Source organism: Opisthocomus hoazin, chromosome Z, assembly GCF_030867145.1.
Source record: "Opisthocomus hoazin isolate bOpiHoa1 chromosome Z, bOpiHoa1.hap1, whole genome shotgun sequence".
Classification (NCBI taxonomy): domain Eukaryota; kingdom Metazoa; phylum Chordata; class Aves; order Opisthocomiformes; family Opisthocomidae; genus Opisthocomus; species Opisthocomus hoazin.
Window position 1 is genome coordinate 91,146,252 of NC_134454.1, and position 27,061 is coordinate 91,173,312.

Genomic DNA, 27,061 nt, shown 5'->3' on the forward strand with positions numbered 1-27,061 from the left:
ATGAATGCAAACAAAACAATCTTGGTTTATCCTCCAGAACTTAATTCACACCCTGTGTTTCAGTACAATACTGATGCACACATAGGGGTGCACGTTGTCACCAAGGAGGTTAATGGAAACCATGAAGTAAATATATTCAGAGTCTGTTATCTTAAGTTTTTAAGACTCGCTGGTATCTTCCCAGCAGTCCTATCACCCACCATGAAAAAAACAGAACCCAGAAGCATTGTACCTCTCTGCTCCATGGCTTTCTATGTGTCATGCCTATTGGCCATATCCAGAATATTTTTTCCTTTTTACTTACTTTTACCATTGAATAATCGGTAAGCAAAGTAAGGGTTGAATTTTTAAAGAAAGTGATTTCCTTTAATAACTTTACTCAAGTAAACCCTAAGGACTACAAATCTTAGGACAAAATAGGGTGATAGGCTTTTCCTGGTGTACTCCTGGTAAATGTCAGCAGACAGCCAGGTGAAGAGGCAGGAAATGGAATGAGTCCACGGGAAGGAAAAGCAATGTTACGAAGGGAGTCTGTCGTCTGAAGATTAAATAGTGCTTTGGACAGAGTCAGTAAATCTAAGAACTGACTCTTTATATAAGAATACCCACAAAATTGGGGCATTTAGTTTATTGTATATCCATTGTTCTTCATAATAAATGCTTCAAGTTAGCATTCCCCTGTTTTGAGGCGAATTCTGTTTCTATTACTTAGAAACTAAAAAGTAAGAAAAAGTTATTTCATACAAAGATGTTTGAGGTAGTGGGGGTCTTGCAGGTGGTTGCTGTAAATATGTTTTTGTTTCTTCTGAGGAATGTGTTCTTGATTACACACACACCTTGTGGACTGTTGAGCTGGAGATCAGCTTAATGGCAGCCCTCTGCTGGTAGGTTTTTACACTTTTGTGTGTTTCAGTGGAGACTCGAGCTTTGCTGTCAGCACTTCAAAAGCTCTCAAAGAAATTCCAGTTCCTGGAAGATCACGATTTCCTCAGGAACCAGGGTCTTGCCTCATTTCCTGTTGTGAAGTATTTACAGGCATCATGTTGGCTCAGAGGAGGAATAGACTAATAGCTTGTCTGGCAGCTACGGTGTCAGTTGATCTTGATCCTGGATAAAAGGCAGAGCTTTATCCTTGAAGGAAGGAGTTATGGAAATGTTTTTGGAGAAGAAAAGAGAGGAATGTGGCGTAAGAGTTCTGGCAGTTGTGGTAGAAAGATAGTTTGTATACTGAATCTTAAAATGGTATACTAGAATGGTGAGGAAGAGATGAATAAAAAGTCCTGGTTACAACTTTTCTGACTTGTTTGTCAAGACTGGCCAAGTCTTTTGTGCTTTTTTTTTTAACTTGGGTTGCTTGAAAAGTTTGAAGAATGGGAGAGGTTCTTCATAAGGGCAGCAGTAATTCTGCATCCCCCATGTAGAAGAAACCATTCTGTTCTCGTGCTCTGGTAGAGCATGAGAGTTGTTCTGTCTGCATACGCTTGGAAGAAGCAAGTTTATGCGTTGTGCTCTCTGTGGATGAATTTACAATCTTCGGTCTGCAGACCACTGAATTCTTTTGAGATATTTTCCCATTTTAGAATTAGCCTAACCGAGTTTCCCAGTAAAGGACAAGTGTATCTCCTCTACTACTCAGTTTTGCTCTTAAACATACTTGGATAAAATACTGTGTAAGTGGGCCTTTACTTAATTTGTTGCTATTGTTAAATATTAATTAAACTCCACTATGTGTAATTAGAGGAAGTTTTAGATAGGAAGACTTCCTAGTTCTCTTGGGAGTGTGTATAACTGTAAAAAGAAACCTGTGGACAGATGTACAATCAGAGTGCAAGCAATTAGTATCTCGAATCATGAAAAACTGTGTTTAAGATAAGGCTTTGTTTGTGTGGTTTTACGTGTATTTGGTATGCTTTGGTCTCTAGAATCTTTCCCATTTAATTCTTGTAAGAACTTTCTTTGTAATTTTGGTATTATGTGTGTAATGTATTTCTGTATTTATTAGATAACTGTCTTTGTAATTGTGGCCATTTCACAGGATCTTGAAATACTTCAGGCAGAGGGTAGACTAAAATCCAGGCCTGCAGAACTGTGCATAAGTGTGATAATCATCTTGCTTTGGTGTAGGAAGGTGTCTGCTGCCACGTGTGCTGAACGCAATGGGTTAGCTTCCGATTGTACTGCAAGAGAGTTACTTGTCTGGTGTGTTTTCTTAAATCCTTGTGTTCATTTTATCCCAGTTACTAGTTTGAAATGCATGAGGGCTAGAAACTTGCTTTTGAATAAATGGATTTTAAGATTTTATAATTAAACAAATACACAATAAAACCAGAATGACCAGCATTATAAAACAATCTTATGTCTAATAAGCATAGATTATAACCATATGCTTCACAAAAGTAGTGAAGTCTTGATAATGAGCATTCACCACAACAGGCTACTATATAAAGTCCATTAAGTAAGGGAACTATGAATTAAGAGAGTAAATTCATCAGTTGCGATGGTTTACTCATATTTTCTAGAGAATCACACGCTGAGTTCCTCTACAGAAGGACTTGGTGTAGTGAGGAGTTAATAAGTTAGACAAAGCAACAAAACCATTATGTGGACCATGTAAACATTTTCCAAAACGATTATATATTTATTTGAGGGTATTATATGAAATCTCTTTGTGTATTCCAGTATCCTTGAGAAATTTGCCTCCGTTGTCTTTCTTAGATTCCATAATGACTTCCAGGTAGCCAGTGTTGATGAATACGTAAGTCTTAAAGATTTTTGTCAAGCAAAGGGGTAGTGCCATTTTAATAAACTGCATCTTTCTGAGGCACAGTTAGAGTGCTGTTCCTGTTGATACTGATGTGCATAAAAATACGTATTTAAAAGATACGCATTTTGATTAGTTTGTCTTGGCATTGTTACAGCTGAATACAACAGTCAGCAACTAGTTTCTCTCCAGAGCTCAAGAGAATGAGCTAAGAGGAGGAGGAGGAAGGGAGCTGCTGAAGGTGTAGGATGCATCTCCATTGGCCAGTAGCTTCCAGCAGACCTCCTGCCATGGGACATGTAGCTTCTTGCTTCTCTGAGCTAATATGAGGAGCTTGGAGAGCACTGTTGCTGTTAGTCACACCGTGGTTCTCTGATGGCCTACGTTAATTGATACTGGAGACAGAACAGTTGAGCTACCTAATAAGAATGTTTTCCAGTCTTCAGTGCCAATACAAAGGCAGGAGGACAGACAGGATGCTTCCTAAACGGGCACTTCCTAACAAGAGCACCTATTTGGTTAAGTATCTTTTCACATGGAATACTGACTTTGGCCTGATAACTACTGAACAATGAAAGTCTGTTAAAAACAGCTCTGTCACAACAATGCAAATCATATCTGTGCGTGGTTATGAAAGAGAATGAAAAAATGTCTGTCTGCGCTTTCTGTAACTGATTTTTGTAGATCTCTACAAGTAATTCTCCTGCACACTTCTGCATATTATTGAAACGCCTGTGCAAAACAGCAAACATCATAGTGGGATTGAAATCTAAAAGTATACTCAAAGTTAGTTTTTCTTTTTACACAGAATTTGTAAAGTTTCAGTTTTGAGTTATCTGTTTGGTTTGGGAATTGGAAGAAAAAAAACCAACAACAGAGGCCAGTGGCAGACTAAAAGTACAGGATCTGAAAAACATCTGTGAGAGGAAAGAAAACCCTAAAGATCTGGTGTTGGTTAGCCTAAAAAGGAGAAGATTGAAGGGATGTAATGATGTAGGAGTGAAGTGCTGTTGCAGAGAGGATAGGTGAATAGAACCACATGTAGTTCATTCACATTGCACTACAGAAGATTCAGATTATGTAGTAGGAAGCATATAGCAGTCAGAATTGCGAATGACTGGAATAAATTACGTTGATGATTGTAGAATCTCTGTTACGGGGGGGTCTTTAAAGTAGGTGAGATACATGTCAGGAGTAGTGTAGATACAGCAGATCCTTCAGTAGCGTTGCTGTAAAAAAGCATTGTGAGCGCTGGGAGACACTCATTCCATAATTCTCACAAAGCAGTTTGATTTATAGAAAACAGTGCAATGGTCTTAAACTGTTAGCAGAAACACATTTGTTACTATCTTCAAGAAGGCTCATCGGGTTGGTAGTGCAAATGTCAAGGAACATCTAGACTTAGGAGGAATTGCGAGTGCCTCACATTGTTTTCATTAATGCCTAGGTATCTTGCTGTAATCACAGTGTATGTGGGAGAGGGTGGGAAGGGGTGTAGGAGGGGGGACAGGAAGAAAATCACTGAAGAGAAATTTGTGCCTAGAATGAAATGACTAGGTTACAGTCTGTGAAGTTGGTAGATTGCTATAGCTCTTGGTGTAAGACTCTGCTATTAGAGCTTAAAATGCTGAGATGATGACTTTCTGCTTATTTTACAGATTTGCTTACAATCAAATACATGACCATGGGGGATATGAAGACCCCAGATTTCGATGACCTTCTTGCAGCCTTTGACATACCAGACATGGTTGATCCAAAAGCAGCTATTGAATCTGGACATGATGACCATGAAAGCCACATAAAACAAAATGCTCACACAGATGAAGATTCTCATGCCCCATCATCATCTGATGTTGGTGTGAGTGTCATTGTGAAAAATGTGCGTACTATTGATTCTTCCGAAGGAGTGGACAAAGATGGCCACCATTCCACAGGCAATGGCTTGCATAATGGCTTTCTAACGTCATCAGCTCTTGATAGTTACAGTAAAGATGAAGGGAAGTCGCTTAAAGATGATGGGTCAGCTTCTGAGACTACACTGAAGGATTCAGCTTTCAACCAGTTTAGCCCAATATCAAGTGCTGAAGAATTTGATGATGATGAAAAAATTGAGGTGGATGACCCTCCGGATAAAGAGGAGATGCGTGCAAATTTCAGAGCAAATGTCTTGGCAGGATCTGTATCTCAGCAGGAATATGACAAACTAAAGGCACTGGGAGGGGAGAACTTGATGAAATCTGGAATCCCAGTTTCAAGCAGTATAGATAAAAATAAAGTTGCTAAACGAGAGACAGAGACAAACTCGATGAATGTAAGTGTCTATGAGCCTTTCAAAGCTCGAAAAACAGAGGAGAAATTGCTGAAAGACAATTCTGAGAAGCTTCTTGAAAACAGGGTGCTTGATGGAAAACTGAGTGCTGAAAAAAGTGAAACAAATCTTGCCAGCATTTCACAGTCCAAAGCAAAGTCATCAGCAAAGCTTTCTTCATGCATTGCTGCAATTGCAGCACTGAGTGCTAAAAAGGCAGCTACAGATAATAGTAAAGATTTACAGTCTAATTCAGGAGAATCTTCTCCATTACCAAAAGACATGAGTGAAAGTCCCCGGGCTATTGAAAAATCACCTGAATCTCAGAGTCTCATTGATGGTGCTAAAAAGCCGTCTATCAAACCACCTGATAGTCCCAGAAGTGTGTCAAGTGAAAACAGTAGCAAAGGGTCTCCATCTTCTCCTGCAGGGTCAACACCAGCAATTCCTAAAGTTCGCATAAAAACCATCAAAACTTCTTCTGGGGAGATCAAGAGAACTGTTACTAGAGTGTTGCCAGAAGTTGATTTGGACTCTGGAAAAAAGCCAGAGCAGACTGCTTCTATGGTAACTTCCATGACATCTCTCCTGTCCTCTCCAACTTCTGCTGCTGTTCTTTCCTCTCCTCCTAGAGCTCCTCTCCAGTCCACTGTTGTCACCAATGCAGTTGCATCTGCAGAACTTGCACCAAAACAGGTCACTATCAAACCTGTGGCTACTGCCTTTCTCCCTGTTTCGGCAGTTAAAACAGCAGGTTCACAAGTGATAAATTTGAAGCTTGCTAACAACACTACAGTGAAAGCCACGGTAATATCTGCTGCTTCAGTGCAGAGTGCCAGTAGCGCCATCATAAAAGCTGCCAATGCTATACAGCAGCAGACTGTTGTGGTGCCAGCATCAAGCCTCGCCAGTGCTAAACTTGTGCCAAAGACAGTCCATCTTGCCAACCTTAATCTTCTGCCTCAAGGTGCTCAAACCACCTCTGAACTCCGCCAAGTGCTAACAAAACCTCAGCAACAAATAAAGCAGGCAATAATTTCTGCAGCAGCCTCACAGCCTTCTAAAAAAGTGTCTCGAGTCCAGGTAGTGTCATCTCTACAAAGTTCTGTAGTAGAAGCATTCAATAAGGTGCTGAGTAGTGTCAATCCTGTACCAGTTTACATTCCAAACCTTAGTCCCCCTGCAAATGCCGGAATAACATTACCGACACGAGGTTACAAGTGTTTGGAGTGTGGTGACTCATTTGCTCTTGAGAAGAGCCTGACCCAGCATTATGACAGGAGGAGTGTGCGAATTGAAGTGACGTGTAATCATTGTACGAAGAATTTAGTTTTCTACAATAAATGCAGTCTTCTTTCCCACGCTCGTGGACACAAGGAAAAAGGAGTTGTAATGCAGTGTTCACACTTGATTTTAAAACCAGTCCCAGCAGATCAAATGATAGCATCTCCTTCAAGCAATACTGCGGCATCTATGCTTCAAAGCCCTGTGGGAGCTGGCACGCATGCAGTAACAAAGATACAGTCTGGCATAACTGGGACGGTAATATCAGCCCCAGCAAGTACACCTGTCATTCCAGCTATGCCACTAGATGAAGATCCATCGAAACTCTGTAGACATAATCTAAAGTGTTTGGAGTGTAATGAAGTTTTCCAAGATGAGACATCTCTTGCAACTCATTTCCAGCAGGCTGCAGACACAAGTGGACAAGTAGAGTATCACATGTTTAAATTCCAATGTTTCATCTCTAAGCCTAGGAGACTTTGGATGTGTTTTTAATTTCGTTTAGCTGTTAATTATCTGAACCTCCATGATTAAAAGTATAAATGAAAACCACAAAAAATCTTGCAAGCACTTACATAGTGATTGTCAACATTTTTCAAAGAGTTTTCTTAGAATTTTTTAGGCCCTAAAGTCTGAAATTCACACTGTATATTTTTGCTAAAATTTAGCATTAGCTTTCTTACAGCTGAACTTCATAATACTGAAATTAATAACGATCTTTGCTAAGAATTTTCCATGATTCTTTCTGTGCTTTGGAATTTGAGTATCCTGTGGAATCCACTTAATTGGCACCCTCATGAACAGCCCGCCTATTCAATCTTAATGATAGTTTTAAGTGATTCGTTCTTGATCTGTCTTCAGTTTTTATTATTTTCATATAGCACCGTAAGTGAACTAGGCATTCCTCTTCTCTACAGGGACACTAGGCAATGAAGAAATGGCACACTGATTCTGTTGAAAGGATATGCATGCATCTTCAGGTCTTGCTTAAGCAGCAGTGAGAAGTGGTGTTCACTAGCATGCATTTCTTGCTGTGTGGCCATTTGTTTATTTGTGTTGGTTTTCCTTTCCTCTTACGATTGCTAATGAGTTAGAATTACAAACCATTTTAAAATTCTTTACTAATGTACATGGCCTAATCTGAAAGAAGAACATTCAATAAAAATTAATATTAATCAGTGTGCGATGTATTTTATAATCCTGTAAGAGTTAAGATTGTTAATTAAGTGATACAGTTGGATTTCTGTTGGGGCGTGCCAATTAAAAGGGATTCTGGCGTGTTTCAGAACATTCAGTTGAGCTTGGTGTTGCAGCTTCTTGCTGTGTGGGAAGCTGAAAACCTACAAACATGCTCAGACTGATCAAGACAGGAATGCCCCAGGAATATTCCTGGGAATCGCACAGCGATGTACAGGATAAAGCTTTTTAAGTCCTGCAGTTAGGAAAAAATCCAGTAGTTACAGAAGCGCAGACAGGTTCCTGTCAGAATCTGTTTACCAAACTTCAGACCTATTCTGTGGCCACGAAGCAGTTACACTGCGCTCACCACTACAGATAGTAGTGTAAAGAGATTTGGATGTGGAAATGTCTGTATGGATTGTGTGGCTCTGTCTCAGCTCCTACTTTACTAACTGGATAGCGGACTTAGGCTGAAATTGCCTGGATTCCCAGTGAAATGAATGCCATGTGAGTGAATTTCTGTTTGTAAGATACTACAGATGTGCCTACCTAAAGCGAGTTGATTTAAGCTTTTTGTCAGAAGGAAGTTAGCAGAATGTGTTCCGTCCTTAGATCTTCCTGCAGTTTTGAACAGTTATCTAATGGCTGACCATGATTATATTCTGCATCAGCTCTCAAGTTACTTAATACCCAGTAATTGTTTTTTAACTAACTCCTTTGCTGGTGCTTATTGGTGTTAGATTTATCTTTTTTTCCATAATAGGTCCATTAGTTACCATTTGGTGTGGTAAGATCCAGTAGTCCTTGTGAAAAACCGGTTGTTCTTGGTACTATAAAATCAAGCAATTAAGAAGGCACCAAGATAAAGCAAGTGGATGAGAGACAGACAAATGTACTGAGAATAGGTTGGGAGGATGAGGTAAGGATAAAGTTAAAAAAATAGGGAAGAACAAAGATAAAAAAGCGATGTACTCGCCTTCTGTGGGGGTCTTTTTGTGTACGGAGAGGTAAACTAAATGGATTTGTATAAACACCTTTTGCCCTTTCCTGCTACCTCTGGTGCTTTTCGCCCTGTTGCTGCCGAGTTTGCTCTCTATGCATCTCCTGTTAGATACAGTTTACTTTGGTGATTTACTACAGTAAAGCAATGGAGAGCTTCATAGAATGTCAAAATATAGCTGCAGTTAGGTGGAAAGATAAGTCTGGGTACACAGATACTGCTGTTCAGGGAGGAAGGCTGATGAAGGCACAGAAAGCAGTCAGCATCGCCTACTGCCTGTCAATGTGTTCGTGTCTCTTGTTGGAAACGTGCTGTCTTTCAAGAGCTGATGTATGAACAAGGCCCTAATACCTACTTACTAGGCCATGGATTTCCAGGTTGGTTTTTTTTACAAAAAAAAAAAAGTTGCTGCACTGGACGAAAGCTATTTTCATGGTGTTCCATTTTAAAAGAGCACTCTTAATAAATGTAGTTTTAAATGTTGTTTGTTGAAATATATCCTCTCAAAAATTAATTAAATATTTTTCTTAGTCCTTTTCATAAGTCAAGCAGCAGCGTTCAATTCTGTGCTGGTTGTTTTTTACACTGTTTTATTACATACTGTAGTGTTGTAGCTATGCTGAAATGCCCAGCATGGTAACTGTTCAACTGAACAGTTGCTTTAGTGAGAGCAATACATGCTGCATTCTTTTTGTTATCTTTTTGACCATTTTTTGTTCCAAGCATTGCTGCAAGGGTAATGTTTGCTGAAGAAAGACTTTGTATAGGCGTTTATTAATAAATACTTTAGTACTTTATATGTTACCCCATGAAAAGCTTGTACAAGAAATACTCCCAACTTCTGTTTTCCTTATTAGTGCTTGGCACTGGCTTTTCATTGTAAAACTACCATTATTTTGGGGGGAAGGGGACAGGAAAGTTAGATGGAATTGATATGTTAACTTTGGAAGGAAGGAAGAAACAATAAAAATAAACATTTAGATTTTGGAAACAAATAGGGAAAAAGTTACTATTTGCGGCTTACCATTCTTTCTAGTGCCCAACTAATTGCTCTTGAAATGGAAATTGTATACTGTTTTATGTTTTCAGTGAGTGTAAGCAGTAAGTAGCTGTTACTTCTTGTTCTCCTTAAACTCCCGTTACGAAGGTAGAATGTTTCTTATCAAATAAACAATAGTAAAACAGCCCTAGCAATTAAAAAATGTTCCCTATGAAGTTGTTACCTTTCTGTAATATTTTACTTCCATTAATATTCCTGTTAAAGGGAATGGAATCACTCACTGACAGGTTTCCTGGCTGCATGAAATCCTCGTCTACTTACCAGGGAAAAAAAAGCAGCAAACCTGAGCTAATTAATGTGCATCTTATTTACAGATACAGGTGTATAGCTCCCATGGAAACTACATAGCTCATTTCCCTTCATATTCATAGTTCTTGTGTATCTTTATTTTTAACCTCCACCATTTTTTCTTCTAACCCTTTTTTTCTGAAACTTTGACTTTAAATGCAGGCAGGTGATGATTTTCACAAACTGTGTTTTATTTTGGTATGGGTTGGAATGAGAGAGCTGGAAGTTAATACCACCTTAAGCCCAAAATAAAATGGTAAGCAAACATGGTGAATTTCAGAATTTCACGGTAGATTCTTCTTGTTCTACTGTAATCGGTTACAATTAAACATTTTACTGTACTCATCCAAAATAGCAAACCGGTGGCCTATGCATTTTGTGTCAGTTTGAGTTACTGGCATTACAGATGAACCTTGCAGGCTGCTTGTTGCAGAATCGGAGGCGTGCGCTTAGTTGGGGTTGGAAGGTACTATGCTGCCTCTGGGGTGTAGCATCCCAGTTTCCTTCTGTAGTGCTGCAGACGAAAGGCTTCGGAAGGACTATGAAAACCCCGTATGTTTCTATTATTGGGGTCAGAAGTTCTGTTTTGTTGTTTTCTTACATAATCAAATAATACTCCAGATTCCCCAGTGTAGTATTGCTGCTTATTAACACAGAAATGGCAAAAGATAAATTTTAGGAATGGTACTGAAGCCAGATAAACAGGGCAAGCACATTTTAAGCTGAGCTGTGGTTGGTCAGGAGTCTGCCTTTAAGCCTGAGCTTAAGACAAAGTTCACATCCCAGACCTGTTCTGGTCAGTGTGTCGTTCTGGCCATAGCTGTTTGGTCAGTTGAGGGCAAATACTTGGCATTCCAAAGCAAATATTTATATGTGTCCGCACACCATTTCAGACCTCCTGTGTCAGAAAGGCTGTAGTCTGGGTGTTAGCTCCAAATCCCCGCAGACAGCTCACCTCAGGCACAGCCTTCTCCAGAGGTAGTAAATGTGTCCATGCCGTCTGCTAATCTCTTAGGGCTGGCAGTAGTGCTGATGTTGAACTTGCATTTGAGTAATGGTAGATTTTCTTTGCTTGACTTCCTCTGTTTTAACGTTTTGCATTTTGCCATCTTGCTGTCGTCAGGACATTTGAGAACTGTGTTTGGTGGGAGACTGTGTTCAGACATCTCAGGCCACCGTGTTCACAAAGTAAACATTAAAAGGGGACCATATGAAAATACACTTATTGCTTCTGTGTGTGTGACCACAAGATGTTTGATGTTAACATTTCTATTTAAAATTACTGTTTTTTAAAAAAGAGTCAAAGTATTTTTCAAAAAAAATATGCTTCTTCTTCGAATACCAATGATATTGTACAATTGCTAAGGCAATTAAGAAGTCAGTTTAGACCTTGATATTAAACAGTGTTCTACTAGGAAAAAAATCCTTTTTGCAGTGACTATAAAGGCTTTTTCCTTCTGTCTTCGGGGGTTATTGTCTGTCTCCTGTTGATTAAATGGGAACAGGCTGGGGTTTTTTTATGGGCATAGTTGCCAGTACTAGTAAGTCAGACTCCTGTGAAAGCCATTTGTAACACTGTACTGTTCTTCCACAATGGTAGCTTTGATTCTGCTATTGTATGATCTGGATGTTACTGGTTTTTTGAAGAGATTTAAAGGAGAGTCGCCTAAATTGGAAGAAGGCGGTGGCTTTCTCTGAAGCACCTGTCTTGTAGTAAGAAATGTTTTTACCATGGGAAAAGGGATTATTTCTTAATTATTTATTTCAGGATTTTTTTCATACATAGGTTAGTAAATAATTTATAATGCAGCTCTGGAGATCTTGTTTTGTTCCGTATTCTTGCAAAATGTACACATCACTACATCTGCAAGACTGTTAGGGATAACATTCCTAAAAATGTGCAAATCTCATGTTAAAAAAATACCCATGTCATGAAGGAGTCTTGGTTTTGTTTTTAAGTCTTCATAAGTCACTTGTGAGATTCATAATACCCAACTCATAAGAAATAATAATTTGAAAAGCCTTGGAAAGCCAAGTCTTATGAAATGAGGTTGAGTTGGACCTGTTCTGCAAAGACTTGTGTTTGTGTTTGACTTGGAGACCAGCAGAGTTTCTGTTGAAGTCGGAGAAGCAGCTTCTGTGATCAAAGTTAAACAGAAGCGTACTTTCTGGAATGCTTTTACAGGTTTGGCTCCTTGTGCCCTCCAGTGATCGAAAGCCACTGTGAGCAAAAGTGAAGCCTGTTTGGAGCTGGGTTGCATCATTTGCGTTTCATCCCCAAAGTGGCACAAAGCACCCAAAGAATTTCAGTGTTTCTGATTTGGCATATGGTCAACATGTAGTTGAACATTTTTTTAAATTATTTTTGTGTAACAAAATATAAGAAAAGAATTAGTTTAGTAAGTTACTCCTGCATGTAGAAAGATTGCCCTGCAAAGAAGAGCTTTGTAAATATTTTATATATTGCTAGTTTTTACTCAGATGCACAATGAGTTGATATGTGTTCTAGCCTGAGAAATACATTTTGACATTATCTGTGCATTTTCTGCCTGATAATGCTTTATTTTATTGGTATTATGGATATTACCACAAGAATTCATTAGGAGCGAGGATCAAAGTGAGTGAAGATAGTATATTTGGTGGGTTTGTTTGGTTTTTTTAACTTGATGTGGTATACTGAGTTTAAACCATAAGGTTTCATTCTCAGGTTGTACTTAGGCCGCTTGCACTATTAAGATAATCTTGTGAGTCACCCAAGTAGAATTTATATAGACAGACATGCATCTCCCATGGTCGGTGGTATATGAAAGAGCTTTGCTGTGTCAAAGTGGCCCAACACGCCAGTATGTCTGGTTGCCAGTATCTGCCAGCTCTGTCCTACAAGTCAGTAGGGCCTGTGTTTAGTACTTGCCCACTTCTCTTGGTTCACATCACAATCATAACATTTAACCTTTTATTTAATATATTACAGTGTTTGACACAAGACGTTATGTATAGCTGAACCAAACCTTTTGTTTCATCTATTTTGGTTTATCGTTTAGAAGACATGCAATATCTGCCAGATGCTGCTTCCTAACCAGTGCAGTTTTGCATCACACCAGAGAATTCATCAGCATAAGTCTCCATACACGTGTCCTGAATGTGGAGCAATCTGCAGATCTGTCCACTTCCAGACTCATGTCACTAAGAACTGCCTGCATTATACCCGAAGAGTTGGTTTTCGGTCAGTATAATGATTACTTTTGTTGTCGATTTATGTATAATTTATGCTTTTAAAAGTAATTTTCCATTTTCATAAGCATTGTTTGTAGAATATGGCTTTGTGGGTTTAAGGTTGTCATGGAAACAATGCTATTAGTACTACAAATTTTGGAGTAAATACCATATTAGGATTCTGCTTTGTTTGGGGCATCCGCTTTTGTAGGTTATTAAATCAGAGTATTAGCTAATTTCATCCAGCCACAAAATGTCAGATTCAGGACTTACCAGTTTATAAAGTCTAGCAAATTCAGATGTATGAAAATAATTTCAGGTTCTTAAAAAACCCTTTTGAGTTTTTTCGAAACATTGAATTTTAGATTGTTCTCTCTGGTAGAACAGTCATTTTCAGTATTTATTGCCAGAATTTATTATCAAGATGCTGATGGGCGTACTGCGTCTGTCTGGTTGCTCTCTTCTCTGTGGGAAGTCAACATTCCTCGGCTTTACATGGCTTTAAAATTACCTTTGTTGTTCAAACAGCCTGGTCTTCTGGTGGTCCTTTGTTACTCTTCAGTTTCCCTTTTATTCTGCTGTTTCCCTGTAATGGCAGCTCACTGAGAAAATGGGGATCGGAAGCATTTTATGGAAATTATTAGTTTTGAAAAGCTTGAAAAATTGTTTTATCTTAGAATTTTACTCGCACTGAATGGCAGGCAGCACAGCAAGAGATCAGAAGAGCCGAGCTTTGCTCAGCAGTCCTACAACATTTCCACTTCATCCTGTCTGACTGAAGAAGGGTGATTTAAAATCTTACCAGTAGGCAGCTTCTTCCTCCATAAGTTGGCACAAGTTCATTTACTGGGATGGTTTTGAGAGCTTCCACTGAGGGAAGAAAGCATTTTTACTGCATCAAGCCAGCTGCTGTGGGCAGTCTGTTTTCCATGGTCCAACACAACTCTCAGCTCTTTGCTTTTCTTTGGGTTCTTCTCTTTTATTCTTTTCTCCCAAGCTGTAGTCCGTCTTGTCCTACATTTCTTAAATCTGCTACCTCTACTCTCCTTTCTAGTCAGTGTCTCTTGGGTTTGTACATGGAATCGTCTTCAGGGGCTCCTGGCCTGCACCAGTAACACCAGAAGACTCATAAACCCCTCACTGTGAATCTAAACTAAAGTTACTAAACTTTTCAAGATGTGTCATAAACAACTCACGTCACGTCACATCAGAATTTCTGTATATGGTGAGACTAAACCAAAAAATACCTAGGCAAAGAAAGCAATATCCAGCAAAGTGAATGTCTTCCTTCTTATGCTCCTCAGCATCTCCTTATCACCATGGTGCGTTTGCTTGAGAAACAGTGTAACCTGTCGTGTCTTTCCCAGGGACCTCTGTGAGGGAGTGCAGTTTGATTTCAGCGATGTAGGCTGGTTGTCTGAACTACAAATCAGCTGAAAATTTCAACCTTCAGTTTAATTGCTTCCTTCCAGGTTGAAAAAAAGAAAGCTGTTACGGCAGTCCAAGAAAGGAAGGCTTGGTCCTAAAGAACTGTTTTAATATACACTGGTGAATGCTGAGGGTCCTTTATTATGTCACATCACTAGAGGATAAAGTCCAGGCAGAATGGGATGGGGAGGCGAGAGATGCGACCAGCTCTCTGGAGGTGACACCTTAGGAGTAGATCTGTTAATGAGGGGATCGTGCTTTGTACTGCTGTGAAGAAATGTTCATCTCTCTGTAAGCAGAGAAGATCTTAACAGACCCAACAAAGACAAGAGCCATTTACTTTAGAAAATACATTGGTAAGTGGAGACTAGATAGATACGAACTTGATTAATAATATTAAGAATGTAAATTAAGTGCTTAGAGAAGGAAGGATGACGTTTCATAAAATTCAAAGGTGATACATTTTGAAAGGAAAATGGGATTCTTGAATGCGATGTTTGACTATATTTCCTGTTTTATTGCTATCATCAGGGCATTAAAACAGTATCCAAAAATGCATTGATGTTTATATGACAGCAGTCATACTACCCTGATAGATGCCAAAATTAAAACTTTGAGAGAGTAGAGGCCTACTATGTTTTAATTGTAAAACTTACTGCAGAATACTAGTCAATAAGAAATCTGTTCATTTGACAGGTTTTTTTGTAATTGCTTATTGCAGTATGTTCTAGGACTTACTTGGTAGCATTTAGTACTGGAGATGTATGGCACTAAAAGGGACCATTGTGTATAGAAATTGTTATGTAATAATATTAATTCAATTTTTTAATCGTTTCAATTTAGGATAGATGCGGAAAGGTCACAAATTTTCAACACAGCAGAAGTATGTTTTTGAAAAATATTTTCAGAATTCCAATCTGACAGATTGATCTGATTGTAGAGATTCTGTTTAGTTGTCCTGAGTTTAAATTACTCTTTTTTTTGTTTTTAAATCCAAGTGCTGATTTGATTACATGTACAGAAAATCATTGAAAGTTTGTCTTCATTAAATCTAAACAAGGGAAGTGGTGGAAATGTTTTCCTTACTGGTTTTGCACTTTGGTGGTAGTTTCTAAATTGCTGTGGCATACCTTATACAATCCACTGCATGTGATAAAAATGCATTTTGTAAAATCTCTTTACAAATTTGCAGAGGGTTTAAGCATTCTTTTTGCAATCAGTAGAATATTGCTCTGTCAGGCCTTCTGTCTGTTTTGTTGTAATGCCATAAAAACATGTTCTGACTTCGTATCTCTTAGATTTTCAAATTAAATTTGGGGAATTTCTTTTTACTTATTTTCTGATACACAAATCTCCGTTTGTCTTGATTCTTACTGGGTTGTTTAAATTGACAGAATGGCGTAGTTTTATCTGATTGTATATATATGTTTTATTTCTTCCACTTGCTTGAAAATCAGTGTTGATTCCATTTCTTTCAGTACTGCTTTGGGCTAGGCTGAACTGACTCTTTTCCGCTCTTTTTGCAGCTGCGTGCATTGCAATGTTGTATACTCTGATGTGGCGGCACTCAAGTCTCATATTCAAGGTTCTCACTGTGAAGTCTTTTACAAGTGTCCTATCTGTCCCATGGCATTTAAATCTGCTCCCAGCACACACTCCCATGCCTATACACAACACCCGGGTATCAAGATAGGCGAACCAAAGTAAGCAAAATTAATCTTCTACTGCACTTGCCTGCATTTTAATGACTTGTGAAATTGTATTCTCTCCTGTGCTTATAATCGTAAAAGTCATGTACTGTACAACCAACAGGTTGTCGTCCTGTTGGTAACAAGTGGAGTTTGTGTAATGTTTTCATGAGTTTTTAGCTGGCAGTTTATTTGGCAAAGGTTAGATTTCCATGAACGTAGCAATAGCAGTCCTTTAAACACTGCACACTACAAGAGAGTAATACAGTAATTACAAAAATTATTTGGACAGGCAGCTAGTGTGTTGCTCCTTCTTGTTTTTTAATCTGCTTAGTTCATGTGCATTTTTACTGTGAGTTAACATGAAGGAACTGCCAAGACTCATCAGGGTTTATGCAGTGATTTTCATAACAACTGGTTGAAAAGGTGGGGAAAGTGATTTTTTTTCTTAGCCCACCCCATGCTCACAGACAGTCATCTGGGTGCATTTGGAGGCTTGGTTCTTTTGGTGCCGTCAGTTCGCAGAGTTAAGGGGGTGTCCTTGTGCGAGATGCTTTCGGACATGGCGGATGGCGTCTCTGGGCTGACCTCAGGCGGTTCTCACGGGCCACAGCCGCCTGCGGTACCCTGCCCTTTTGGTTAGGCAGGCACTCGCTTGTCGGGTCGTGTTTTGCTCGCAGGGTCTGTTTTCCTCCTAGATTTTTTCTTCGTGAAAGCCATAGGTTTTGGGAGTGGTGAGCTAGGCTTTTGCTTCCCTAAGATGGTCATGTCTCAAGGAGAGCAATTCCAGTGTGCTGCTGAGTGAGCAGTGTTTATACCTTTCCAGCCTTGCCCCTCCAGATCAAAACAGATGCATTTATGGAGCTGTTTATATAAGCTTTTTTCCAATATGTAATCTCTTTTTTCTGGATTAAAGCAGAACTGATTCCATTCTGTAGCTAGGAAAGCTGTGCATAAACACAGTGTTTACCGACAGTGGTAATACCGGGCACAATCAGGTCCTCAGCTTCAGGGTCTTTGTTTTAAAGATGTCGAACATTGAAGGGCTCTGCTGAAGCCAGCAGGAGCTGCAGGTGCCAGTGCATGTGAAAATAAGGCTTCAAATCTCATCAGTCTTAGCCTGATGCCTTCCCATTGAGGGCCTTTTTCTTCTGTCTTCTTTCTCCTCTCTTGGTAGGAGTGCAGGATGGAGAGCAAAACTCAAGTGTTTGACTCCATGTTGTTTCTCTGAGTGAGCAGAGCACACTAGTATATTTTAACAAGTTGCAGACTCAAGAAAATAGAAGGCAGATGAGGGAAACAAGGTACCACATAATATAATAACCAGATTCCAGAAGAGTTTGGTTTATCATTGTTTCTTCTAACATATTAACAGGAAATTTACTCTTCAAGGTGTTTAAACCTACATTAAAGCAAAATGACAACAAACTTACTGTGTGTGATACCAAATTAAGATATTTCCACCCAGTGACAAACGATAACCTTGTTTTAATTCAGGATGGTATCTTCAGTGAGAGGCTTTGAAATACCAACATTTAATCTAAAACTTGTTTCAGATTCCCATAATTTTCATTGGAGAAAAGCAAAAGATTAAGATGACCATTTGTGTAAGATACTTCACATACAAAACGTGCAGAAGATTTCTTGAATTGTGTTGGATCTACTGAACTGTTTCTAATCAACTGCTTGAATTAAGTATTTTGTATTAGTTTTCTTTCCTTATACATGTGCTTATAAATGTATTCTTTTTTGAATTAATTTTGATTATAAAGACTAAAATTTTATTAAGTACTACTGTATTGTAATAAATCGTAGAATTCATAATTGAGTGCTCCTCTTAAGAAGTGGCATGTTCTTTAAGTTTGCCAGCTTTAATCAAGATGCTGTCTTAAATGCATGCGGACTAGTAGGAATTTCCCAGTCTTAGCAGTGTTTGGAAGTCTTTGCTTCCATGTCACAAGCATCTGTAGGTAGTACGGTGTTGCCACCAACACACACTGACTGCTGTGTCACCATTTAATGACGTCTGTTTCAAGTTACCAGGGCCTATGGTTTTCCTCAGAATTAGCTATGTGTATTTCTGCTACTCAGTAACAATTGAAAAAGGAAATGTTTTTGTTGCTCAAATTAGTTGGTTTCTGAGGAGATTTCTCACGTATCTTGGACAAGTTGGCATCAAATGTTTGTGACAGTGCTCAAATTCTGGTTTATCTGCTGTAATGGTCTGTGTCAAAATCACAGAACAAACCAGGTTGGAAGGGACCTCGAAAGATCATCGTGTCCAGCCTTTTGTGGGAAAGGGAGCCTAGATGAGATTAGCTAGCACCCTGTCCAACTGCATCTTGAAAGCCTCCAGCGATGGGGACTTCACCACAGCCCTGGGGAGGTTGTGCCAGTGAATGATTGTTATCAATAAAAAAGTTCTTCCTTGTATCAACATGAAACCTCTCCTGGTGCAGCTTGTACCCGTTACCCCTTGTCTTCTCCATGCGGCTTCTTGTGATGAGAGACCCTCTTGTCCTTTTTCTAGCTGCCCTTTAGGTGCTGGAGCCCTGTGATGAGGTCCCCTTGAGCCTTCTCCAGGAAGAAGAGACCGAACTCATTCAGCCTTTCCTTGTAGGGCAGGTTCTCCAGCTCTTGGATCATCTTTGCAGCCCTCCTTTGGACCTTCTCCAGTCTGCCCATGTCTTTCCTGAGTTGTGGGGGCCAGAACTGGACACAGTGGTACAGGTGTGGCCTGACCAGTGCTGAGCAGAGCTGACCAGCGCTGTTCTGTTTGAGGAAATACATTCACATTGGACCAGTCTGCTGCTGCTCGTTTATCTGCATCATATTACCTACCATCTACGTTGCATATGGCTGGCATACATTTTGAAAGCTTAACAAATTTGTTACTGAAAAGAAGGAATGTGATATAGTCGTAGAACACTATAGATATGACTACATAAACTCAGTTAAATTTTTATTCTTCCGAAGTAAAAATTTTAAAACAAATGAAAAAAAAGGGTACAGTAGCCTTCTGTGTTTGGAAATCAGAAGCTTTTGAGTTTTCATGGAGTGTATAAAAGGTGTCTGACCCCTGAATGTGGGTTTCTAGGCAGATGTTGAACTCCGCTTCTGAGTGCTCGTCTGGGCATCACAGCGGTGCAGCCGAGAACAAGGCCCGGTGCGTCAGCCCAGGGCCAGGCTGGCCGGGGAAGATGTGTTGCTTCTGTCCTGTAAGCGGGCTGAGTCCTGCGGGACTTCTGACTGGTTCACACTGTTCTGTTTACAGGAATTGGGCTTACTGGGTAAATGGCTGCATGCCGCTGGCATTTACTGGAACTATGTGATTTACAGTTGCATTACAAATGGTTGTTTCAGAACAGATGCAGTAAACTGTTTGGTGTATGAAAAATTAAGTTTATGTGCAGTGATTCTCAGTGGGATGACATTAGATTATTTTAATATAGGGAAACGGATGGCTGTCTTTGTCTTTCAACTTTGTGAAGCTCTCTCCTGTAGCATACCTAAGATGCTATATGGTTTTTACGAGAAACCAAAGCTTATATGTGATTTTCTTTCTTCAGTAAACAGTGTAACTTCATAGGAGCAGCACTAAGATACTCTTCATGGCTGATCTCCTTTTGGATATTGGAGAAATTCTTGTTTATCAAGACAAATTATGGATATGTACTGTACTATTGGTACAAAGTGTATTATCCCCCAAGTACCATTTTTTGATGTGGGAAGAAGTACCATACTCTGGTGCAGAAGCTTTCAGAATGCTAAACATCTTTTATGTGATATGAAAGTATTTTCCTGTGAGATAACATCTGTGTTTATTCTAAGATAATATGTGAATTTGTTAAGAGGATTTTTGAAAAGTGAAAAAGTGCACGTCCCGTGCCCATTCCGGTGTGGGCAGTGGGGCAGGAGCCTTCATGAGCAACTGCCCTGGTGTGGTTGCAGGTGAACTGCCTGCCTTGGTCACGTGTCATGTTGAAGTGGTTGGGAATTATGTCCTGAGTAAGCATGACTGCCTTAAAGCTTTAGACGGGGTTTTAAGCTGTTACATGCTAAATACTGACTACTTCAGTTGTAAAACAAACCAGGACACTTAGTTGCATGTGGTTAGGATTGAAAATCATGCTTTTGATGCGACTGAAAGAAATACTCGGAAGTGTGTACAGTCAGGACTCATACTGTTAGGTATGTTGGTATGAATTTAACTGAGTACAGTCTTTTGTGAGACCTGTCTGAAATTTGGGTCTCTACCAGATAGTTCTTGTGCTTCTGTGAAAACAGGGTGAAGTCTTTTAGCTTACATAGAAAACACCTATATTCAGCTCTTAGTGTTATTAGAGAGAGAGAATTTTTATATGTGATAAATTCAGAAGGATGTCAGATTTCTTTTGTAGCAGATTCACTTTCTCCTGTCAGTGCTAGTGAGTGCTGCCCTACCCAGGGATGTGGTCATGAAGGGCTTGAAAGAGCCTTGCCAGCAGGTCGAGGGAGCTGATCCTTCACAGAATCATAGAATCATAGGTTGGAAAAGACCTCTAAGATCATCAAGTCCAACCATCGACCCAACACCACCATGTCTACTAAACCATACCCTGAAGTGCCACATCTACACGTTTTTTGAACACCTCCAGGGATGGTGGTCCCCTCTGCCCAGTGCTGCAGTACTGGACCCACAGCCGGGTCCCCAGTGTGAGAGAGGCAGTGGAGCAAGTCCAGCAAAGGGAAGAGACTGGAGCGGCTTTCATGTGAGGAGAGGCTGGGGGAGCTGGGACTGCTCAGCCTGGAGAGGAGAATGCTCAGGAGAACCTTATCCATGTGTATAAATACCATATGGAAGGCATGAAGAAGAGGGAGCCAGACTCCTCTCCGTGGTGCCCAGAGACAGGACAAGAGGCAGCTGGCACAAACTGAAACACGTGAATTTCCACCTGAACACAAGAAGTCACTCTTACGTGAGGGTGGTCAACCAGTGGAGCAGGTTGCCCAGAGGCTGTGGAGTCTTAGTCTGTGGAGACATTGGAAACCCGACTGGACATGGTCGTGGTCCTGGGCAGCCTGCTCTGGCTGACCCTACTTGAGCAGGAGTTGGGCTAGGTGATGTCAAGAGCTCCCTTCTGACCTCAGTGATTCTGTAGTGTTGTGTTCCTTAGTTTAGATATAATAAGAATCTGAAGCCTAGTTTATTTGATTAAATTATGTAATCCTGCGATGACAAATTTATATAGTACAGAGCTGGAATCATTCCAGCTGAGATCACTGTCTAGTTCCACCACCGATGATAAAGCAGGTTTTCTAATTTTGCATGTCTAATTTTGTTTGCAAGATATGGTTCTAATAGAAATATACATCATGAAATAAGCAGAGTATTATTTTTAATTCTGCCAGTCTTTATCTACATCTTGCTAACCCGGAACGATGTAACTTTACTCGTCTCTCTTTAGCACCTAGCCATGGAATTGACTGCTCGGCAACAGGCGCCAGAACGCTGGGATTGGGGATGGTAGCAGTGGTATGTGAGCAGTGAACCAGAGGGGTGACAATCACCCTGCCAGGGCCAAGGCTGTGATACAGTCTGGTGCCTCGGCTTGGTCACCTGCTTCGTTAGTAATCAGGCTTGACACTGGCTGACTTCTGGACAAAGTTGCTGACGGAGATGTAAGGCAGTTTTATAAGAGACAGGACGTAAGGGACAGAAGGAAAACATCTGGTGCCCCAGGATTAGGGAATGTGTGTGGTTAGTACCAGCTCTCTAGCTTGTCACATTACAAGCAGATCACTACAGACCTCCAGCAAGTACTTTGCTGAGGAAACTCTTGAGTTTTTTTTCTTGGGAGTGAAGAGGCCTGATAGTAAAATCACTGCTATAAATTGTCTCCAGCTGCTCTGCTGAGATGGGACCAAGATGATGGAGTGTGCTTAGATGCTCACTGGCTGTGTGTGCTGTGGCCAAGGGAAATGATCCCTTGCACAGTGAATCCTTCAGCTCTTTCTACCCCGTAGAGCTTAAACAGTGCAGCCCACAGAGTGTGGCTGTAATACACAGTACCTCCAGCACTGTGCCTGGAGAAGATTCACGTTCCCTGTTTTTCTGTCTGTGCTCAATTCAGCTGACCTGCTGGGGTGGTGATCCGTTGACTTTTTTCCCCCAGAAATCGTCTGTTACGATCTCAGTTAAAACTATTAGTAGGATATGTGGGTTTGCATTGATGTGAATTATAGGAGGTGAAACTGCATTTTCAGAACCTGGGGTTTCTTTCTTATCAGTTAATATCGAGAAGCATTTCCTGTTTCTGGCAAGTTCTTTAACACCTTCATGCAGGAATCATCCAAGAAGTTAGGATTCTGAAAGGGTATAGATCAGTAGTAATGCGAGAAACTAAAATGCTCGTTTCGAGCAATGTTTGAGAAGCTTTTATGGGCAGTAACATGGGGGTCAGGGGATGGTGAGGGGGCTCCCCTCTCTAAGTACTCAGTGAAGCTCCAGGTGTGTGTTCACCTGGGCTTGTGCAGAGTATGTTGTCCCATGCAGAGGGGTCACCACTGAAAGCAGTGCAATCGTATGTAGGTCATCAGGATGCTATGTACATACTGAATTTATCTTAGCGTGTGTGAGAAACTGGGACTACTTGATATACCGCAAAAATAGTATTTTTCACAGTTAATATGTTTAATAAGTGTACTGATTTTCATTTTTTCAAATATTTGGACTCACTGAATGGCTTGGACATTGAAGCAGTGGCCCTGATCTTGTCATCTCAAAACACAGTGCAGCTTTGGAGCTCTTGAACAATGCACTGTTGATGATAATTGCTTAGAGGGATATAGGAAGGACTTGGAACATTTATATGGATAATGAGAAAATTCAGCCTTCTAGCAAGCAGGATTTGTTGTGGGGTTTTGTTTTTTTAATGGTAAGTCGTTCTTTAGGACAGAGATCAACCGCTAATTGATGGAAGTAGGAAGACTGCTTTCGCAGAGGAAGCGCCTGTCATTGCACTGAGCACCTGTTCTTGGGTTTCTGTTATTTTAGCTGAACTTATTCTGAAGCTCTAACACTACTGATGGCTAATGGATTAGATTTCTCTCTCATCTGATGATCTATGGTGAATTTCTTTGTTACTTTTCTTTGAAGTGCCGTTTCCTTTCATTCATTTTCCAAGTTAAAAAAAAGTGTGATGTTTCTGAAAGAACAGAATTATTTACTGTTTATAAACAGATAACTTACAGGGTTGCAGTTTGAATGACCAATCTCTTTTCTCACGTTTAGTTGCCAGGGGAATAATTCTTAATACAAACAAACGTAAAAATAAGCAAAAATAACAAACAAAGTATCAAGTAAATAATTAGCTAGAATGCAGTTTAAACTATATTCATTATAAAATTCAGCAAAATGAAACAAGCTTCAAACTTGTTGTAGCAGATTTTGCAGCATTTATGTTTGCATTTATGTTGCATAACAACATGCAGTCGTTGCATCCTAACAAGGAGGAAGTCAGGCAAAAGCACCAGGAGGCCTGCATGGATGAGCAAGGAGCTCCTGGGCAACCTCCAACACAAAAAGAAAGCCTACAGAGGATGGACGCAAGGACAGGTAGCCTGGGAGGAACACAGAGATGTTGTCCGAGCAGCCTGGGATTAGGTTAGGAAAGCTAATGCCCTGACAGAATTAAATCTGGCCAGCGACGTCAAGGGCAGCAAGAAAAGCTTCTATAGGTATGTCAGTGATAAAAGAAAGACTAGGGAAAAAGGGGGCCCTCTCCAGAAGGAAATGGGGGACCTCATTATCTGGGATGTGGAGAAGGCTGAGGTACTCAATGACATTTTTGCCTCAGTCTTCACCAGCAAGTGCTCCAGCCACACCGCCCAAGTCACAGAAGGCAAAGACAAGGGCTGGGAGAGTGAAAAGCCGCCCGCTGTAGCAGAAGATCGGGTTCGAGACCATCTAAGGAACCTGAAGGTGCACAAATCCATGGGACCTGATGAGGTACATCTGTGGGTCCTGAGGGAACTGGCGGATGAAGTTGCTAAGCCACTACCCATCATATCTGAGAAGTCGTGGCAGTCCGATGAAGTTCCCACTGACTGGAAAAGGGGAAACATAACCCCCGTTTTTAAAAAGGGGAAAAGGAAGACGCAGGGAACTATAAGCCAGTCAGTCTCACCTCTGTGCCCACCAAGATTGTGGAGCAGTTCCTCCTGGAAACTATGCTAAGGCACATGGAAAGTGAGGAGGTGATTGGTGACAGCCAACATGGCTTCACTAAGGGCAAATCGTGCCTGACAAATTTGGTGGCCTTCTACGACGGGGTTCACCAGTTACACAGCTATCAAAACATAAATAGCTTTTGTTGCAATTTTGATTAGAATATTACCTATCAGAATGGAAGATTTAGCTGTCTAATTTCAAGAGTTGCATGTGCTCTGAGGGAGGAACTTGTGGTTTTGGTGGTGTCTCTACATTGCTTCAGGAGTCATATTCTTAATGGCTTGTAATTGCGAAACAGGGAAATACCATCCGGTGAAATTTCAGCTTCAGAGCATTAACAGAGCCTAGGCTTGCCCTTCAGGAGGTTCAAAGCCATATACATTGCCAAAAATAAATTTAGCTTGAACTATACTACCAATTATGGTCGAATCAATCACTCCCTTAAAGCATATTGCCTTTGCAACCTCAAACAGGTATATTGTTCTTTAGATACAATGTGAGTTCAGAAATTGTAGACATTTAACTTTCAAGAGTATCCCAAGTAGATACTGGTGTTATATATGTAACTGGCATATGCTTTTGTTTTCTGGCTTCTTGTTTGCACATTTAAATGATTTTTTTTCTATTTTTCTCTTTTTTCTACTGCTCCCGTATTTTGAAATTGGAGGATGTTTTGAATTAGTTTAATTTTCACTTTTTTCAGGCAGTATGAAATGATTGCTTAAACATGTCAGATCTTAACTCTGATGAGCAAAAAAGTTAACATGATTCTTGCAAATAGATCATCAACATGACTGACATTGTTTATTGTACTTCTGTTTTTAGAATAATATATAAATGCTCTATGTGTGACACTGTGTTTACTCTACAACCTTTGCTCTATCGCCACTTTGATCAGCACATCGAAAACCAGAAGGTGTCTGTTTTCAAGTGTCCAGACTGTTCTCTTCTGTATGCACAGAAACAGCTTATGATGGATCATATCAAGGTGTGTAGGCATCTTCTCTTGTTTTGTTCATAGATACCATTTGTCATGCAATATATGCTGTGAGAAAGTACTGTAAAAAGGCACACAATAACAAGACTGCTGAAAGAGAGGTGTTCGTAATTCCAAGAGAGTAATTTCTCAATAATGTTGTCAAATGTTACAATGTTCTATTTCTTTTGGTCTTCAGCATATCTGTGATGTAATCACTAACTCAGTTTTTCTAGATGAATGCTGATTTTGGTGTGCTAGGAATATCTCAGTGCATTGCATTCAATAGGTGATTTTGTCAAATTAATAACGGGTATAGTGAAGTAAGTCTGAGCATAGCAAGCCTTGAGCCATATTTACAGCATTCTAAGTATTGTTCCAGTTGTTAGGAGCTGTGAATGCTGAGTACATTATAAAATCAAACCTTTGATGTTCAGAATTCACAGTAGGAACCAGTATGTTTCTTGAGTAGGTGTAGAGGTTATTTGTGTGTGTGTGTGTGTGTGTTTACATACGAACATAAACACATGTGTGCTTTGAAAAAAATCTTGAAGTGGATTTGCTCATAAATACCCTTATAATTGAAGATTTACTGTCATCCTTGCAAATCATGTTACTAAGAATCGGCAGTCCCCTGGCTATAGTTTGCTAGCTGTGGCTTTTAAATATACTGTGTTACCTTGTTTTATATATACCAAATCCATTAGCAGTGCTGAGTTTCTTATGCCTTATTAACATGTGGTGCCTGGTAACAGTTGAGGTTATTTACACAATTGCAAAGTATTACAGTCCAGAATGGTAGCACTTAATTCAGTGGGTTTCTCTTGCAGTGAGACGTAAGACTTTGTAAAATTTGTATACAGAATAGTGGGAAACCAGACATTTTTGTTGTCTGCTAAAACCATGATTTTGCATTTTAGACTCAGCTGTGGCACTTGCAACCTCAGAAATCTCTGTGTTGAAAACAAGATCACAAGTCTTGAAGAAACAGGTGGTCTTAAAGCCAGGCTTGAGGAGATAGGGAAGGGCTGACCCAAGACATTCAGAAATATAAGCACTGGATATTTTCTTTGTTTCTGAACTAGTTCATATTTACTGTAAGAATCATGTTACATTTATGCTAGCTATCTTAAATGGTCCTCTGATGCAGCAATGCAACATCCTCTTTTCTGTTTCCCTTGGTCTACTTGTATGGCTTCTTTTTTTCAACTAAATAGGCAAATTCCATATATTGCAGTGTACGTTGTATTGATGTAATTAGTTTTTCTTGACTCAGGTATTATAGTATAAGTATTGTTATATTTGTACGTAACTACTTCTTTAAGACCTGAAAATTTAGGAGCATGATCTGACTGTAGTTAGGGCCAGAAGCTATTCTTACGTAAATCAGGGCTGCTCTGTATCTCTCATGATAAAGTTATTCTCAGTTACTTACAATTTGGGCACTATTTAACTGTTTTGACTTTAGTGTTCTATGCCAGTATTTGTACATGCAACCAGTGGTTTTTTAGCATGTTTCACTATAAATGAAACATTTTTGGGAATAAAAGTAGAGGATTAGAACATACATGTGCAGTAACAGTATTACCGCTTTTATTCAGAATTAATGGTGCTTTTACATTTAGGATGTGTGTGTAGTAGTAAGGACAGCAGCAGAGAAGTAT

At 39.9% G+C, this 27,061-nt stretch overlaps 1 protein-coding gene across 15 annotated transcripts in view; it reads left to right on the forward strand.

The window, feature by feature from the left end:
* The window catches only part of LOC142365739 (zinc finger protein 532-like), a 51,385-nt gene that overhangs the window by 10,458 nt on the left and 13,866 nt on the right, over window positions 1-27,061 (forward strand). For 14 of the 15 annotated variants that reach the window (XM_075446864.1, XM_075446877.1, XM_075446871.1 and 11 more), the window contains 4 exons: window positions 4,420-6,779; window positions 12,922-13,103; window positions 16,048-16,224; window positions 25,247-25,409. In XM_075446864.1, the coding sequence (XP_075302979.1) occupies window positions 4,440-6,779; window positions 12,922-13,103; window positions 16,048-16,224; window positions 25,247-25,409 (2,862 nt within the window). In that variant the 5' untranslated portion in view covers window positions 4,420-4,439. Of the gene's footprint in view, window positions 1-1,926; window positions 2,200-4,419; window positions 6,780-12,921; window positions 13,104-16,047; window positions 16,225-25,246; window positions 25,410-27,061 lie in introns of those variants that run through there. The other variant, XM_075446880.1, reaches the window with a different exon arrangement.